We start from the raw sequence: 15788 nt of genomic DNA, 5'->3' as shown, positions 1-15788 counted from the left end.
ATTTACAGAGGTAGTCTTGTCGTTGAAAAATTATAAGAATGAAAATATTAGCTTCTCTTTTAGTTTTGATATTTAAGAATAGAATATGAGCAAACAATTACTATTGTCTGTTGTTTTAAGAAATAAATGTTAATAATTGCTGCGGCAATCATAAAAAAAACTATGATAATTCCATAATTGCATACAATTTTCTCGCCAGTTTCGACTCATTTATTACCTCGGATTGCCTTGGTTTACCTGAAGAAACAATCTTTTTCCCTTATCCTTTTATGCTAAGGAATGGTAAACTCCTCTTCGTTCTCCTTCCTGAAAAATTCTCGGAAAGAAAACTTACTAGGTTTTAGGAGCTAATTTCTGTTATTAAATATAAATTACTTGTTTCTCTTTTGAGGTCTAGCGAGTGTATTAAACAAAGACAATGCATTCAAAATCACTCTTATATTTGGCTTAATGTAGCAAACAACCAATCATAACACAAAAAAGTAGAAGTGATCATAGTTTGACTAGTGATAGTCTCGAAAGAACCATCTGTAAAAAGAATATTTCGGCAGTTTTGATAAAGAATATCCATCCCACACATTGAAGAGGCCATAGCCAAAGCAGCTATAGGTTCTGATTTCTCTCTGATTGTGACTGAACATACAAAAATTGACACAGGATCAATGCTAAGAAGACCTTATTGTTTACAAAAAATTTTAACTCTTATTCAGACTTTACTTTCAAAGTCTTAGAGGGGAATAAACCTCTTTTACTGCAGCAAGTGGTGTCACATAGACAATGGCTTTCAGATAATCACTTTATTACTTTATCTTCCTATCTATACCACATCCCCTCCCTCTTTTCAAGTATTAACCATCCGCCTTTGGCTCGACCTCTTGCTTGGAAATCCGGGTTCACTTCTTAAAATAATCACTCTGTATTTGCTTCAAAAAAACCTTCAACCACCATAATCACACTGTCCTAGCTATAAAACAAAACTCCAAGCCTTACATCAAATTAGGCGCATAAAACAAAGCACTTACATTTTTACTTTTTAAAAGCACAGTTTATGGGCGTCCACGGAAAATGAGGGAGGGTACCAGGAAGCCATTGCCATTCTTTCTGGGAAGAACAAAATTGAACACAAATATGAAATTCTGCAATACATCTATTCTGAACATAAAAACAAAGTATTCTTAATTCTTACCCTAAGTGAAAAAGGTTAATGGACGCCCAATAAATAAGTGGGTATAGTATAGCACCTGAAAATAGAACGATAAATTGTAGGCATAGCATATCAAAAATTACAAATCACAAACATAGCACAGCATAAATACATAACTGCAAATTTAGCATAAAATATCATATTCACTTGCTTACACACGCTAAGGCAGATTTTGTTGGGGACGTCCCCGAGGCGTAATGTTTGTCCGACTAGTCTCCGTCGACAGATTTACACATTATAAATTAAAACGTCACTTTTGGAGAGTAAAAAAACACAAAATATTTTTATACAAGCATAAAAATCATCAGTAGCACATCCGGGTTGGACTGCTAGCAAATATGCGTTCGATTTAAAATTAAAACAGTGCTATTAAAATCAATCAACGATAAATTAAAAATAAATAATAATACAATTAAAAACTGAACGCCTTACAATTTTTGAAACATGCTTATTAATAGTTTATAAAATCAATACTTGTCAAGTTAAATAATTCTGCTTCAAAACTGAAAATACAGTGAATTGATTTCAGCAATTCATCGATAATCAATAAATTTGTAAGGAAATTGAAGCGTTCAGTGTGGACAAAACTGATTATCAAAATATTCCAAAATTACCACAATTCTGCTTAAAGTGCTGAAGCACAAGAAACTAAAACAATTTATTCCAAAAAGGCTGGTTCAAGCTGTTGAAATTTAGTAATATTCTTTTAGTAATTTAGTAATTTTCTAATAAAAATTTAGACAAAAGCCAAATTACAAATAGCTTTCATGTGACAATATTAATTTAAGATTTAGAGAAAGAAGATCAAATCTCAATTTGTGTGTTGTGGGATGGAGAAAATTTAACGGGAGGAATTAAAATGCTTATTCTAAAAATGCATATACGACCCTTATAATTTGTAATTTGGCTGATTGAGTGATACCCAGTTTTGCTTTACGCTGTATATGTAGATAAACAAACAAAGACTTAAAAAAATATTATTGATAACTCTGCTCTTGCAAGTTCATGTGGGATTTTAAGATGCGTTTCGGCTGTTCTAATTCAATAAGCGGCATGTTATACAACATTAGTTTTATATGAAAACCAAAAAATGAAGAATGTGTTCCAATTTTGCACCTGTAGTTTGTATGAGGATGGATTGATGACATTCAAGAAACGATGAAAATTAATTTTGATGTCAAATGCTCTTATTTGTGTATTACGGGATTATTGCGGGAAGTAGGAAAAGAAGACGCAACACATTTTCAGAAAATATACTTTAGTACTGTAGAACCGAATAAGTTAGGAAATAACTGATACAATCAATCGAATCAACTGACTGGAGGAATGGGACGTATATCCAATTTTTACCAGCAATTTCACGCAACAACTTTTTAATTACTAGAGCCAATATTTGGTAGCTCAGATAGAAAAAGACAGGATCAAATAAATCTATTTTTGTTTTTTACGGAAATATAATTTGAGATATACAGTTTTATTTCGAAATATAATTTTGATTTCTTAGTTTATGGCTTTAGTTTATTGTACTACTGGAAAACCTATTGAACCAGCACTCGAGTAAACAAAGATAATAATAATAATAATAATAAAAACAAAAAACAATCCAGGCATATATATCAAAATCTACCACCTTTGGGCTGGAACAACATGAAAAATGGAAAACAGCTTTAGAAACGAGATATTATTACGAACTACTTACTTATCAATACTGTTGTAACTTACTTAAAGGTAAATCTGGTTAACAATCCGTGTCTCTTGTACAAGAAATTGTTTTGAATTGCTGAAACCCTCTGGTGGCAAAAAACATAAAATCTAGCCTCAAACCTGCTGATTATGCAAAGCGAATTTTAGCTCGGTTTATATATTCAATTTTGTAATGTAAGAATTGATTGGTACCTGTCTTTTGGGACTGAGGTGGTACAACCCTGACGTTTACCAACTTCTTCAGCTGGTTTCCATCAAGTGTTGATTAACTTTATTCACCTAGATATGTCTGAGAAGTGGCAAATAACCAGAATTACCATTTAGTAATATATACTAACTTATAGACGAAGAAGAAGCAGAAATAAACAAGATCGGACCAGCAGAGTGTTGAGAGATATGCCAATAAGGATGAAATATGGTCAGGACCGTATCCAGGATTTTTTCGCCGGGAGGGGGGATATAAAAAAAACTTAAAAACACATTAAAAATTTAATTATATTCTTTTTCATTTTACGAGTCGAGCAGACATTTCAGGGGGGAGTTAAAACTCCCTAAACTCTCCCTGGATATGGCCTTGAATATGGGAACTATTTCGTTCTCTTTCCCTTGCCTGTATAAGGGTTTAGGTTTAATCATGTTTAGTTCTCTTTTTTCAGTAAAAACAGATTTATGATACTTTTGTCGTAAGTAAAAACATGCTCCACAGCTTAAAAGCTGAGTCCTTCAACTATAAAAAGAATTGCTTCTCATCCGAGCGATGGTGGATAAATACAAATATATAAGAGGGGAGGAAATCGTTTTGACGTTATTATTCTCGTAATTATTATGAAGTTTTGACATACTTTTGGCTATGTTAATTTTATCTGATTTTATATACTGATTATTTCCATTGTAATTACAAAGATCAATGAAACTGGAAAAAATTCTGGAAAAGAAGAAGGATGTTAAGAATACATTGTTGGCTGTCGGAAAATACAGTGTTTTTCGAATTTTTTTTGCTTTACAGCATTGCCAATAGAAGGAACACACGCAAACAAACTCCGTCACACGACTTTTGTAAAAACTCTACCCGAAAAAAATACCAAAAATATAATCTTTGTCCCCTCAGCGCATCGTTTGGCCTATCCTTTGCTTAACGCATATAGCCATAATGTTTCACACAGTAGGTTTCATTTTTAAAGACACGCAAAATATAATATTATAGAAAATATTCTCAAAATCAGGGGCAATCAAGCTGTGGAGCATATGTAATTTCAATTAAATGTACCACAGAACAAGCCTAATTAAGACCTTTCTTCTCCTCGCTTTAAATGTTTCACACTGGCTGCAAGTTGATACACGTCTCTAGCAGGGCTTTGACTTAACTTCTAAGGGAAAAAAAACAGAATTTAATTAAAACCAAGAAGTTATTAATATATTAAAGTTTGACTTGTTTAATTTTTGCTTTATAACCTCACTATTTAGATTATATTACTGACTAGCTTTAAACAAGTGATACAAGTGGCCATAATTCACAACAACTTAAGAAGAGATACAAAATTTGCTTTTCAGTGTCTATAAAGGGAGATATATTTCTCGTTATTTTAAAATGGGAATGCTAAAGACAAAAAGTTTCAATGAGAATACCCACAAAAATTAATTTTTGACAATACAGAGGGGGAACCGGAAAAAAATTCTATACAAAGGAATTCTGGAGCCCCTTCTCACAAAGACCAAACCCGCCTCCAGCTATCATGCTTTTCATTTCTGCTAAGGCTTTCAATAAAGTTATTACCCTGGTATTAGGTTGATTTTCTTTTTAATCCAGTATCAATATTCAGCTTTTTGATAACATCTAAGTTAAATCTTGCAGTAACGAGGAGAAACTTAAAATTTTCTTTGTGGCTTCAAACAAAAGTGACACTTGCGTGAGCCACCCTTTACACTTCGAAATAAACAAAGATAAGGAGAACAAAGGTTATTAACTTGTGAAAGTAAAATAAGTAGTTGTAACAAAGGTAAGGAAATTTAATAAAATAAAAATAAGAGAGAAATAAAAAAAAGGAAGAAATACAAAAAAGTTTGAAAGAGATAATTGTTTGCTTAGGAATTTTTAAAGATATCCATTTGTACATCTTCTACATCAACCTCTTCATTCATATCAACTCTGTCATTTTCTAAGATACCCAATAGTTTATCTTCTGCATCTACCTTTTCATCCATAACAACTCCGCCGTTTTCTAGGACATTCAATAGTTCCTCTTTTGCATCAACCCATTTGTCCGTATCAACTCCGCTCTCTGTAAAGATATCCATTAGTACATTTCCTGTATCAACCCCTCCATCTACATCAATTACGCTCTCTGTATTACACCACTCCAAATCAATACCTCTTTGATTTATGGTACCTCCGTTCTCTAGACTACTCCCTTTTCTACCACCAGCTGTTTCACCCATATTAACTCCTTCGATATTAATCCATTCGACTTCACCACCATTGTCTCTGTAAAAAATTGGAATTGGAGCAAATCTGGTCAATTCCTTTCTTGCAAAATAATCGTCAATAAATACTGCAAGAAGCTGATGATTTATTTTCTGGCAAACTGGTTCTTCATCCCATTAGCCGAATTTAATATTAGGGTTCAATTTTTGGAGCATGTATTTCGCCACCCATGCGCTATATTCTATATACGACTCAGGCGCTCTGGTGCAACGCTTTGAGAAACATATATATGGGTCTTTGCTCATTAGGTGTGACGCCTTAAAGATTGCCTGGCCTTCATGAGGGCACTGATTCCAGATACAATTCCATGGAAACTGACGATTATGTGAAAAGGCTTCAGTAATCCAGTACATTGAAGGGAAACGATAATACTTGATCTTTTCCATCTGGCAGCGAAAATTTGACATTCCCAGTGGAACAAGTTGGTATATAATCGTGTAATATCTGGAAGCAGCTAACGGTGTCATAAAAGGACAAAATATCTTGCAAAGTACTTCTGTGCTTGATTGTGATTTTTCGACGTAAAGTGATTTTAAGTCTTTTTCTACTGACTGAATAATATCGATGATATTTAAAAAGTTTTTATTGGTGCAAGATATACCTGCTAGGAACTCCACAATTCCTCTCAATACAAAGGCCAATATACTATCACAGCATTCTATTTTAGGCAAAGTTTTTCCCATAATAAATATGTTAAGCATCTTTATTGCTTGTTCAAAGGTAAGGGGATTATTAGTCGAATAGACCCATCCAGTCTTTTTCTGTTGTGAATTAGGTGGAGCTAAATCCACTGTGTAGTCGAAGCTGCAACCTAAAACCCTTTTATATGCATAATGCAGAGCATTAATGTACTTCATTGTCATATTGGGGAACACATTGTACATTACTTTTCTTAAAACCATCGGAATTGTCTTTTTGACGTTTGAGTCAAGTCTATCCTTTGTTGGTAGGTCATTCGGATCCGCCAGGAGCTCAAGGACAGTCCATACTATAATATCTTCTGCTCCATATAGTCTATGCTCAGCTGCCATGAATAAAGAAAAGACAGAATATGCCAGATATGTTTCACCTTTGTTAGCTAAAGGATAATTTGGGTTTAACTATAGAGTATCATTTGGTGAATGTGCTCGCATGTAGTAAGTAATTAAACCATGATATCGTCGTGCGATTTTAGGACGCATTTTTGTGATCGCAGGTAGAGGTGTAGCTCTATGGTAAAGTGACATTCGTTTATTTTGACTTTCAAAATTCGTAACATTTGCTTGATTCTCATTGATAGTATTGCTTGAAGAATGATTCAATGATCTAAAGGGGTTCATATTCATAATTTGGTCAACGTTCTTCTGGGAGAATTGCTGTTTGGGTTCAAAAGAGTTTGAACAGCCTGGAATTTGACCATCACTAGCTGAATTTGAATGATTATTCATAAGGGGTGGTGGCTGAGAAACTAAAGTGTCTAAATCCAGTTCAATATTTTGTCCGATTGAATCGTTAGAGACTTGGTGCGTCTGTCCAAAAAAGTCAGAAGAACCTACAGCTCGTTCGTTATTAGTAGTGGATAAATAACTATCGAAGTTTGGAGGAGGCTGAGAAATTAAGGAGTTTATTTCCGTTCTTGTCATTTCTTGAATTGAGGCCCAGGTGATTTGTTCCGTCTGTCCACAAGAGTTCGAAGAGTCTATTCCAACCGAATATTTAGGGTCTCTCAAAATGTTATTGGTGACCAGTGGAAGTGATTTTTGGTTAACAGGTTCTGGAAGCTGTTCTGTTCTTAAATCATTGAAATGGTTCTGTGAATTTTCTATTCTTGTTCTCATATATCTGCTTGATGGCAGACTTTGACCTTCTAATGAGGAAGTCTGAGCCTGCAAAATTAAATTTTGGTAGAAATTCAATTAAAAAGTATAATGGCAATGAAAATTCCCTTGAAGCAAGGATTAGAATTGAGGTTTTTTAAGAAAACTATAAATAAATAAAGAGAATTGGCTAAAACTAAAAGGTGGTTCTTCCTCGCTTTTAAACATACAGGTACTTACCCAGATTTTATTTTAGAAGGAGGATGGATTAAGCCAATAAAAATATCTTGAATAAATAAATATAGCTATATGCTGCTAAGCACTATATAAATAAAGATATATGCGTCTAAGTAAAGGAAAAGACGCAACCTGTTCAGTCATTATAGGAAATTATGGGAATTACAGACCGGTGTCCCTTCATCAGTTGTAATTTCATCAGTTGACAAACATTACGTCAGTCGATAAACAACTTCATGGCGACATACGGCTCAATCCTTATAATGACGTCAGTCGAGAAAAATGACGTCGGTAGACACACAAACATGACGTCAAACAACCTTATTTTTATATATATAGATTATGGGAAAATACCAAATGATTTATATTTTTCAATGTAAGGCGGGGAGGCTACCCAAGATCTTTTCTACCGATCTGGTTTTACCTGGGATGTTAATTAGAATCTAGTCTGAGATGTGAGAAAGGAGGATTTGAAAAAATTAATAGGAAAATTATTTAGAAAATATATGCAATGATGAGGGAATTCCTAAGAAATAGAACATCCTGGAAAGGGAGTTCGACCGGAAAGGGCTCTATATATTTTGTATTTACCTAGACCAAGCTTAAAAGTTCTATTATTTTACTTAGAAACACTAGTTTTACAACAATAATCATATATTAGAAATGAATGACCCTCCCGAAACCTGCCAGATTTTAATAGCATCACAATTTATTTCTGTAACAGTGGGATTTAATTTTATTCCTCAGAACTGCTCCGAAGTTTTAACCGGTCACATCATGGCTGAGCCTTATTTTTAGGTTTTTAGTGATTTTATTAGCAGGATATTTGCTTTTTCCAAATAAAATGAAAGATAGGAGCAAGGTGTATATTAGCACATTTGAAAACCAAAACGACTACGGGGCTTTGTCAACCCCACAAGCAGAAACTTTTCTGGGGAAGAAATACATAAGGAGAGGGTCACCAAAATATTACGAAACAGGTAATGTACCCTAGAATAGACACATACGCAGGAATTTTTTATAGTGGGAGGGAATCATTCAAAACAGAAGAAAAAAGTGCCTTATATTATATAACATCTACAAACTAAAAGTAATGCACGCATATCAAGAAATAGAGACTCGCCTTATGTTGTGAATCGCAACATAAGAGCCCAGATAAGAAGAGACTTTTCCAGAATATCATTCACTGATACAAAAAAATATCGGTGAATATTAAATACTCCGTTTATTAGCGTGCTGGATAATAAATTTTCTTATGGGAGGAGCCTAACAAATGCTTCTTAAGTTTCATCTCTTCAAACTTCCAATTCATACTTCTTATTATTTGAATGAATGTTCAAATGATTAGGGATTTAATAGCTGACTTTCACTTCGAGGAATGTATAGGGCTGGAAAAAATAGCACAGAGATTACAGCATGAATGCAGAGGTGGCAACATCTCCCTTCTTATATTACGAAGACCATGGATAATTTAAAAAATTACGATTTTGTTTCGAAAAGCATATACAGTAAATAACTTCTTTTTACTGATGCATTGTTATTATTAAACTTTAATTTAAAGAGTGGGATTCGGGGAGGGGTTTTAGCCATACTTTTATTAAAGTGATTAGGGATTTATTATTAAATAATTAGGGATTTAATAGCTGACTTTCACTTCGAGGAATGTACAGGGCTGGATGAAAATAGCACAGAGAATATGCATGGATGCTGATGTGGCAACATTTCCATTCTTATTACGAAGACCATGGCTTATATACCCAGCTTTTAGACTTTCGTTGTAGAAAATGACCTCACAACACATACTATAGAAGTAGGAATGACACTGAAAATACGAAGTAACATATGTACGTTAAGGAATATGTATCGCTCCCACTCAGCCAGGTTCTGTACTGCCGTTTTTGGAAAAAGACGGTTGCTACTTTCAGCCCCTTAGCCCGCAATAGTTCAAAATCAGCTTCCACAGCAAACTCCAAGCTAGTTAGATCTGAGGCATATAACTTGATCAGGTTTTCTATAACGCCAATAGGCTCTTTATGACAAAAAGGGCAGGATTCCGTTGGGGCCTCTCAGAATAACTTTGTGTTTTGAGAATCAAGATTTGGCTGTTTTTATTAGTTGGTTCAGGAACAGAATAAAAAGGGTAAGTCAATAGCAAAATTGTGCGTCTTTTCTGCCAAGATATCATATGGGATATTTATAGAACTTCTCTCATGGCATGGAAACAGTGACTTCCAGTTCATGGCATATGCATGTGACTTCCAAAAACAGCTGACTAAACTTCTCCATCTTATTTCGTATATCTTCAAAAATTTACGTCACACTTTGACATACTGATTGTACACAGCTACATCGATGTTTTCTGACTGCAGCAGCCTAGACAAACTCAGTGTATGCCCAAGAAAAAAAAATCTATCAAACAGTTCGTGATAGCGAACTGCAATTAAGGAGCGAATCGGCTCAAAACCAACCAAGAAACTCCAAGAAACGGAAATTTAATGACAATAGTCAAATTTTTCATTTTAATACAAGGTTTGATGATGAATGGTTAGGTTAGATTAGGTCTAGTCAGGTGGGGTTCAGTTTTTAACCCATTTCTAACATTTGTAATCAAATTTAACCTAACCTAGCCTAAACTAACATAATCTAACCTAAACTAGCTTTTACCATCATATTTTGTATAAGAGTGGAAAAGTTTACTCTGAAAGCTAATTAGACCAGCTTATCATGCTGATTCCAAATACATAGGATATATTCATCAAGTTTAGTGTTATCCGTCGAAAGTTACGAGCCTGAGAAAAATTTGTCTTATTTTTGAAATAAGGGTGAAACACCCCCTAAAATCAAATGGAGAGAGCATGTATTCGACAGGAAATTAAAAGTTCTTGTGCTTTTTTTGAATGATCAAAAAGATTGGAGAGCAGCTGGGCCCCCTTCCACGCCCATTTTTGCCCCAAAATTATTTGATCGAAATTTTGTGATATGCTTTTTTTGGTATAGCTAAAAGATCAAATAGTTATGTCTTTAGTCGTAAAATGACCCCAACAGTCCGTCAGAAGAGGCCAGTAAGCCATGAAATCAGCCCGTTGTTCACTTATAGTATTTGTTATTGGGAAGTATAGAGACATGTATCGGAGGACTTGTGCTTGGGGTGGACTTCATAAGTAAGAATTTTCCTCGGAGAGGAAAATTTCTGGCGGTTTAATTTTCCAGGGGATATGATATACTGGCGGGGATTTGACAGAACTACTTTACGAAATTCTTTTTAAACTGTCTTACATTCTCTTCGCCAAATTTTATATGTTGATATCTTTGTCGGGAATTATCCGAGGAATATTTTCCGCATATTTTGATTTTCGGGAAATAATCTCCACAGAAGGAGGCATTTCTGGAGTAATCGAGAAGCTAATTAGAGATTAAAGTCTTATTGAAATGAAAAAATGTTAAGGACAAGTTTCCAGGCTGAGACGTCTACAAGCAATTTGAGTGGGAATTTGACGTGGGACGATGCACTTTACGCTGGGTGAAATCTCCACTGGAGGAATTTTCCGTGAGCGGAGGGGACATATTTCATGGAGGGTGAGCCATATTTACCAGTATTATTTTTAAAACGATTAAAGATTAAATTTAAAAAGAACACGTTTTTTTAACTGAAAACAAGGAGTAACATTAAAAATTATTCCATATATGAAGGGTTTCCCCTCCTCAATACCTTGCTCTTTACGCTAAAGTTCGACTGTTTGTCCCAATTTATTAAGAGAGGCTACTGAAACAGAGAAGCTTTTTCTAAAAGTGATAACAGCTTTAGCGTAAAGAGCAAGGTATTGAGGAAGGCACAACCCTTCCTATACGGAATAAATCTGCCCAAATTAATATGCAAATTTTGTATTTATTTTTCGTGTAGGGTGAGCCAAATTTGAATCTGCATTAGTTGAAAAGCGTTCAGAAATTAAATTAAAAAATAATTTTTTGCAGAAAGTTAGGAGTTACATTAAAACTTAAAACGAACAGAAATTAATCTGTATATGAAAGGGGTATCCCTTCCTCAACGTCTCCCTCTTTACGCTAAAGTTTGACTCTTTGTCACAACTCTACCTTTTAAAACAATAAAAAAATTTACAAGAAAAAATTTAACAGAAAAAAATACCACCCTAGAAAAAAGCTAAAAATTTATTTCTAAAATACCTTCTTTTTCAAGTTCAAGTTCCTTTTATTATAAATATCCATCCATTTATAAACAAAAAATATCCCAAAGGGCTCAATGGCCGGTTATTTGGGAAAAAAACCAACAAAACAAAACATAAATAACCATTAAATACATTCACACTTAAAATATATTTAGAGTCTACTCACCAATCCCCACCCGAATACAACTGATCTCCGCACCACCTACTTAAAAAAAAAATATATACATACATCAAGGATCCGACACTCACACCACCCAAATCTAAATAATTAAATTCAATCTAAATAATTAATTAAATAAAATAAATCTTGATAACAAAACAATATAAATAACTGATCAATATTATAATTCAAATTATTTTTTTTTTAATTAAAAAATTCTTCAACCGTTTCTTGAAGGAGCCTATGGTACAGGACTGTCGAATCCCAACAGGAATGGAATTCCAGGCATGTCCGACAGCAACTATCAGACCAAAGTCCGAGCGCACTGCAGGGGTGGATGGCACTTGCACATCATCCTTGTTTCTATTTTAATAAGGACTGACATTTCGAACAATTTCAAGAAGCCCGGAAAAACTTGATGGAAGGTCTCCACGGAAATACTGAAATGCAATGAAAGAGAGGTGTAATGTATGAATATCTTTAATCTTCAGAAGCTCAACAGAAATACGGGTGGTAGACTGAAGGATTTTTGCTGCTTTCAGTTGGAGATTATGTAAAGGTGTAAGTACAGATGGAAATGTTGACATCCACACTGACGAGCAGTAGCATAAATAAGGGTAAATAAGAGAGAAGTATAATAGACGAAGGATAGAAAAAGGAAAGACTCGCTTCAGCTTCCGAATAATTCCAAGGCCTCAAGAAACCTTTAATCTCATTGACTCAACATGCCGTTTGAAAGATAGATTTTCATCCAGAAGTATCCCAAGGAATCGAATAAACCGGTCAGCTGGGTGGGATATGGATCCCTTAGATGTTTTAAGCTCTGTCACTGTAGGGCAGCTTTTGCCTATGCGGGAGAATATAAGAAGAAACGATTTTTTTACATTCAAAGCTAACAAATTTGTATCAAACCAACGATATATGCTTTCTGTCATCAATTGTAGCTTAAGGATAAGAGACGATTCATCAGGTGCTGCAGCCCCCAGGGTGGTGTCGTCGGCGAAAGCAAAGAGTTCTCCATGTTGACCAGGCGTATCCAAGGCTCCAACCACAGCATCTCCTTTCTGACACAAATGACAACAGAAATCAGATCGTGGGTTGCTAAATAGCCGATAGAGGTCGTTGACATATATGAGGAAAAGGGATGGCCCAAGAACTGAGCCTTGTGGCACTCCATATTCAACTGGAACATGCTCATCAGAAGCTTCTACTGCAATGGATCGGCTAGTTAGGAATGAAGAAAACCAGGACAGAGCTTCCCCACGAACACCTTGATGCGACAACTTACCAATAAGTATCTCGTGTGTGAGGCTGTCAAAAGCTTTCTTCACATCAAGGAATATTGCCGCAGGGATAAGGCCGAAGTCTAAAGACTGTCGTACAAAATGAAGAAGCATATTACATGCGTGTTCTGTTGAGCACTTCTCCCGAAAACCAAATTGGTGCCGATGAAAAAACTTCTTCGCATCTAGGAAACTCAGCAAACGCTTTAGCATAGCCTTTTCAAATATTTTAGAAAAAACAGACAGAAGAGACATAGGCCTATAGTTCCCCGGGTCCTCCCGGTCACCTCCTTTAAATAGTGCTATCACTCGTGCTAACTTGAGACGCTGAGGGAATATTCCGAGCTTGAATGACTGGTTAACCAAGTGGCACAGTGGTTTAATAATTGAGGGAAGAATCTGTTTAATTAATTTGGCAGGAATTTGGTCGAATCCAGATGAAGAATTTTTCAATGACGAAATTATTATTATCAGTTCCTGCTCCGTAACTGACTCAAGAACCATCGACTTTGCACAGGAAGGACCGAGGAACTGCTTCCAAGACCTAGAATTTGAAGAAGAAACCACACCTAACGCCGTTGTTTTCCCAACCTCAGCAAAAAATTTAGTCATCTGATGTCGCACTTGGTCTTCGTCCAAGAAAAGTTGATTCTGAACATTAAGTGATTTAGGGAGCTTTCTAGGTCTTGCCGATGGTTGCGTAACTTCCTTAATTACATCCCAAATTTTCTTAATATTTTTGCCACAATCCGCAAACCTTCGGGAAAAATATGTAATTTTAGCTTTTCGAATCAGAGTTTTAAGTATCTTCCGGTATAGTTTAAAAGCCTCTAATTTAGCATCACTTGGTCTGTTCCTATACTCTTTCCAAAGGTTTTGTTTCCTCTTTATTGACTTCAGTATTCCAGCTGTAGTCCATGGGGCTATGGGTGTTGATCTCTTTGAAAGACTTGGTTGGGGTGATCGGCAATGGTGGATAAATTTCTCCTTTACTGTTTCATAAAAAAAATCAAATACCCTATTATAATTTTCTAAGCTCACCCTATCAGGTATTGTACACTCCCATGACGTAGTGAATAAATCATCTTTGAGCTTTTCGATGTTTGCTGGTGTATATCGGAATCTTGGTTTATTATCAGGGGCTATTCGGCGGGCAAGCAGGGGGAGTGGAAGTAAAACTCCTACTGGGAAATGATCCGATGTATCTGATAGTAGCACTTCATTTTTTACAGAATGTATAGATGAGAACACATTGTCAATTAAGGTTGCAGATTGGTTCGAAATTCGTGTAGGGATATTTATACAGGGAGTTAACCCAGACGAGATTACTAGTGCCAGTATATCACAAGCCTGACTCGATGTTATATCCATCATGTCAACGTTAAAATCACCCATTAAAATTATTTCTACCTTTTCAGACAATACTTTCCCAAAAACAATCTCTAATATTTCCATAAATTGTTTCATTGATCCGCTTGGAGATCTGTATATTTCGCCAATTATTATCTTTTCATTGGAGCTAGTAGCCAATTCTATGAACAGAGATTCAAATACCCGTTCAACGTTTTTAGACAGATCATCTCTTCTTACAACTGCCAGATTACTCAATACATAAAATCCTAGCCCCCCCCCTTCTTGTTATCTTTCTATTTAGAAATATTGAATTATATCCAGGTATATCCATAAGTAGCTGGTTCTTTTCATTTAAAAAAGTTTCACATAAGCCAATAATTCCAGGGCGAGAATTCCTACATATAAGCTATATATCATCCAGGGAAGAATTCAGCCCTTGAGCATTCAAATGCACAACCCGGAGGACATCCTCCCACCGAGCTTCAACATCCCATAATCCAAACTCCTCCACAAAATTACTATCAATAATATTATCTAAATTTTCATCAAAATTCATATTCGGTGTTCTTCCAACCGGGTTATTCAAAATTTCATTAAAATTTACTCTACGACTTTCATATTCATCTAATTTCCTTTTCGTGAGATTAGCGTCAGTCCTCGATGAAAACTCAATTTCATACATTACTACTTACCAATATAGGTGATGAATAGAGACCACGCTGTAGTCGAGTGAACACGGGTGACGCAGACATCCTAATGACAGCAAATTCATAAGGCGAAGGCACGAACTTGAATTTTCGCTCTGGAACGGAAAAATATTTACAAGTAAAAAAGTAAAGAAAAGAGTAAATAAAATGGAGAGAGAGAAATATAAGAAAATAAATATAAAAAAAACATAGATACGCACATTGCAAAAGAAAGCAAGAAAGGAGTAAATAGAAAAAAGGAAAAATAAGACAATAACTAAAAAAAACACACACAGATACGGACGTTGCAAAAAAGAGCAGCAAAATTGCATCCCCTCACTTTACTGAGGCGAAAATACTCGATAGTTTATGTCACGCGTCAGAAGCACCATTACTAATAACTGCGGATAAAACCAAGGCGAGGGGGTCATGGCATGCATCACTGAACTTAACCCAGTTTGAGCTAGAAGTTTTTTTTTGTTTCTAGCCATAGTTTAGTACCCTGTTGCATGACTTTAGTTTGAGATACTTTCTCAGTGGTTACTTTGGAATTTCGAAGCTTGTAAGCCGTACTCAAAAGTTCTTTCCGACGCTTTGCAAGTTCAGATGGTAGGTCATTACTGATGCTTTTTCCTGTGCCTTTTATTAATAAAACACAGGGATATCCCTCCCCCTTCCTCTCTTTAAAAAATAAAGGGC

General features: G+C 35.2%; 2 protein-coding genes across 3 annotated transcripts in view; both read right to left on the bottom strand.

Moving 5' to 3' along the window:
- LOC136034702 (uncharacterized) overlaps positions 1–15788 on the bottom strand; it is a 177890-nt gene that overhangs the window by 144494 nt on the left and 17608 nt on the right. The gene's annotated exons all lie outside the window — the stretch shown is intronic.
- On the bottom strand, positions 432–15684 carry LOC136034703 (uncharacterized). Of its 2 annotated transcripts, none has more exons than XM_065716040.1 (2): positions 15096–15684; positions 432–7255 (listed from the first exon to the last, which is right to left on the bottom strand). In XM_065716040.1, exon 2 carries the CDS (start codon positions 6419–6421, stop codon positions 5507–5509), a length of 915 nt encoding a protein of 304 aa, XP_065572112.1. In that variant the 5' UTR covers positions 6422–7255; positions 15096–15684; the 3' UTR covers positions 432–5506. Both variants share the same exon structure in this region, with proteins under 2 accessions (XP_065572112.1, XP_065572113.1).

This window comes from Artemia franciscana, chromosome 13 (genome assembly GCF_032884065.1).
Source record: "Artemia franciscana chromosome 13, ASM3288406v1, whole genome shotgun sequence".
In the NCBI taxonomy this organism is placed as follows: Eukaryota; Metazoa; Arthropoda; class Branchiopoda; order Anostraca; family Artemiidae; genus Artemia; species Artemia franciscana.
The sequence above is the reverse complement of the archived record's forward strand: the minus strand, read 5'-3'. Positions and strand labels throughout refer to the sequence as shown.

Excerpts from the sequence above, each read along its gene's own strand:
- LOC136034703 (XM_065716040.1), bottom strand. The coding sequence starts at position 6,421 with ATGGCAGCTGAGCATAGACTATATGGAGCAGAAGATATTATAGTATGG.